Consider the following 1604-nt stretch of genomic DNA (forward strand, 5'->3'; position numbering starts at 1 on the left):
ATATATATATATATATATATATATATATAAAGCAACAAATGGGGATATAAATAAAATATATATAAATAAACGAACGGACGCCACAGCAACATGGCAGCAGGCAACCATGCAGACACGTACCTCCATCAAAATTTCGTCGTCCACGTCGAACTCCACCTCCTTGCTGATCTTGTTCATGTCAAAGTTTTTGATCGCCCGCACGAAGTCTTCATAATCGAGGTAGCCTGTGAAGGGGTCAGCAGCAGCAGTGTTGTAAAAGACGCACTTTTCACTGTGTGTGTGTGTGTGTGTGTGTGCGTGTGTGTGTGCGTGTGTGTGTGCGTGCGTGTGTGCACATCTTTTTTTTTTTTTTTTTTTTGGCTGACTCACCATTTCCAAAATTGTCGTAATTTTTAAACTTCTGAAACAGGGCAACGGATTTGACCACACTGGACCTCTTCCTCCTCTCCGATCCACCCCTCTCATTATTTTCCTCATAAAACTTGTAATGAAAATTAGCTGTGTCCGCACTGTCGGCCAGGATATGTTTCCCGATCGCTTCAATTAATTTGCTAATTTTATCGTTGTTTGTGTACTCTTTATTTATGGCTAGTCGATAACATACTCTCATTTTGCCAATGAATTCTGCCACGTCGATTTTGTCATTCTCTTGTGCGTTCTCCTTCTTGCACAGCGAGTTGCTGTTTATCAACCGTACAAGGATGCGGATCTGCTCATTCGACAGGTCTACATGGGGGGGGTGCAACGTGTAGGAGGAGGAAATGAGGCAAAACGGTAACGACACAAATGTCTGTTTACACGGCGCTCTGTTTACAATGGTCGATTTATACCACAAGTAGGTGTGCGGGATAAACCCAGTTCGGCTTTAACCATAGGTGAATTATATATATAAACCCCCCCTTGCGCATGTTAAACGCCACTTACCTATGTTGAGGTCCTTGAGCACCTGTTCGAACTCTGCAAAGGAAACCTTCCCGTCCAAATTTTTATCAAACACCATGAGGGTTTCACGTAAACTCAAGTCTGCCTTTAGCAACGCCTCATACAAATGCTCGAAGCACTCACTCTTCCATTCTGTGTTGAGGAAGTTCTGGCTCGGTTCATAATTAATCTTGAATCTGTTAAGTATGCTGTTGTAGTGCACCTGGTTGCCTTCGATCATTTTGAGTTTCTTGCACAGGTATATCCATGGCACCTTCTTCGTCCTACTCAGCTTTTCCAGCTCCTCCCTGTGGGGGTGTGTGTGGCGAACCGATGTACGCATGAACCGATAAACGAATTAATTGATGAGCCGATGAAGCGATGACCGACCAATGCGCAGTGGGGCGGTGGCGACACCACCACGCCGGTCCTCCCTCCATCACCTTACCTCCATATGTTTATGTGGACCTTGCCCGTGTTGTCCTTGTCCTGCGAGTACAGGTTACTCCACAAAGAGTTCTTCTCATGGCAGATCAACGCGCTCAGGCAATTTAAAATATCATTCATTTGTCCCTCCGCGGAAATTTTGTCGTTGCTCCTTTGCACCTGCGGGGGGGGCCAAGCGGTAACGTGTGTGAAGCGGTAATGTGTGTGAAGCGGTAACGTAAGTGAAGCGGTAACGT

At 45.4% G+C, this 1604-nt stretch overlaps 1 protein-coding gene across 1 annotated transcript in view; it reads right to left on the reverse strand.

Annotated features, from left to right (window-relative positions):
* AK88_05642 (uncharacterized protein) overlaps nt 1-1488 on the reverse strand; it is a gene marked incomplete at both ends in the record, with an annotated part of 5002 nt that extends 3514 nt beyond the window's left edge. Inside the window, 4 exons of the mRNA XM_012483244.1 lie at nt 121-224; nt 370-726; nt 925-1229; nt 1370-1488. Coding sequence (XP_012338667.1) covers nt 121-224; nt 370-726; nt 925-1229; nt 1370-1488 — 885 coding nt within the window. The remainder of the gene's footprint in view (nt 1-120; nt 225-369; nt 727-924; nt 1230-1369) is intronic.
* Nucleotides 1489-1604: the final 116 nt, after the last annotated feature.

Source organism: Plasmodium fragile, assembly GCF_000956335.1.
Source record: "Plasmodium fragile strain nilgiri unplaced genomic scaffold supercont1.194, whole genome shotgun sequence".
Taxonomy (NCBI): domain Eukaryota; phylum Apicomplexa; class Aconoidasida; order Haemosporida; family Plasmodiidae; genus Plasmodium; species Plasmodium fragile.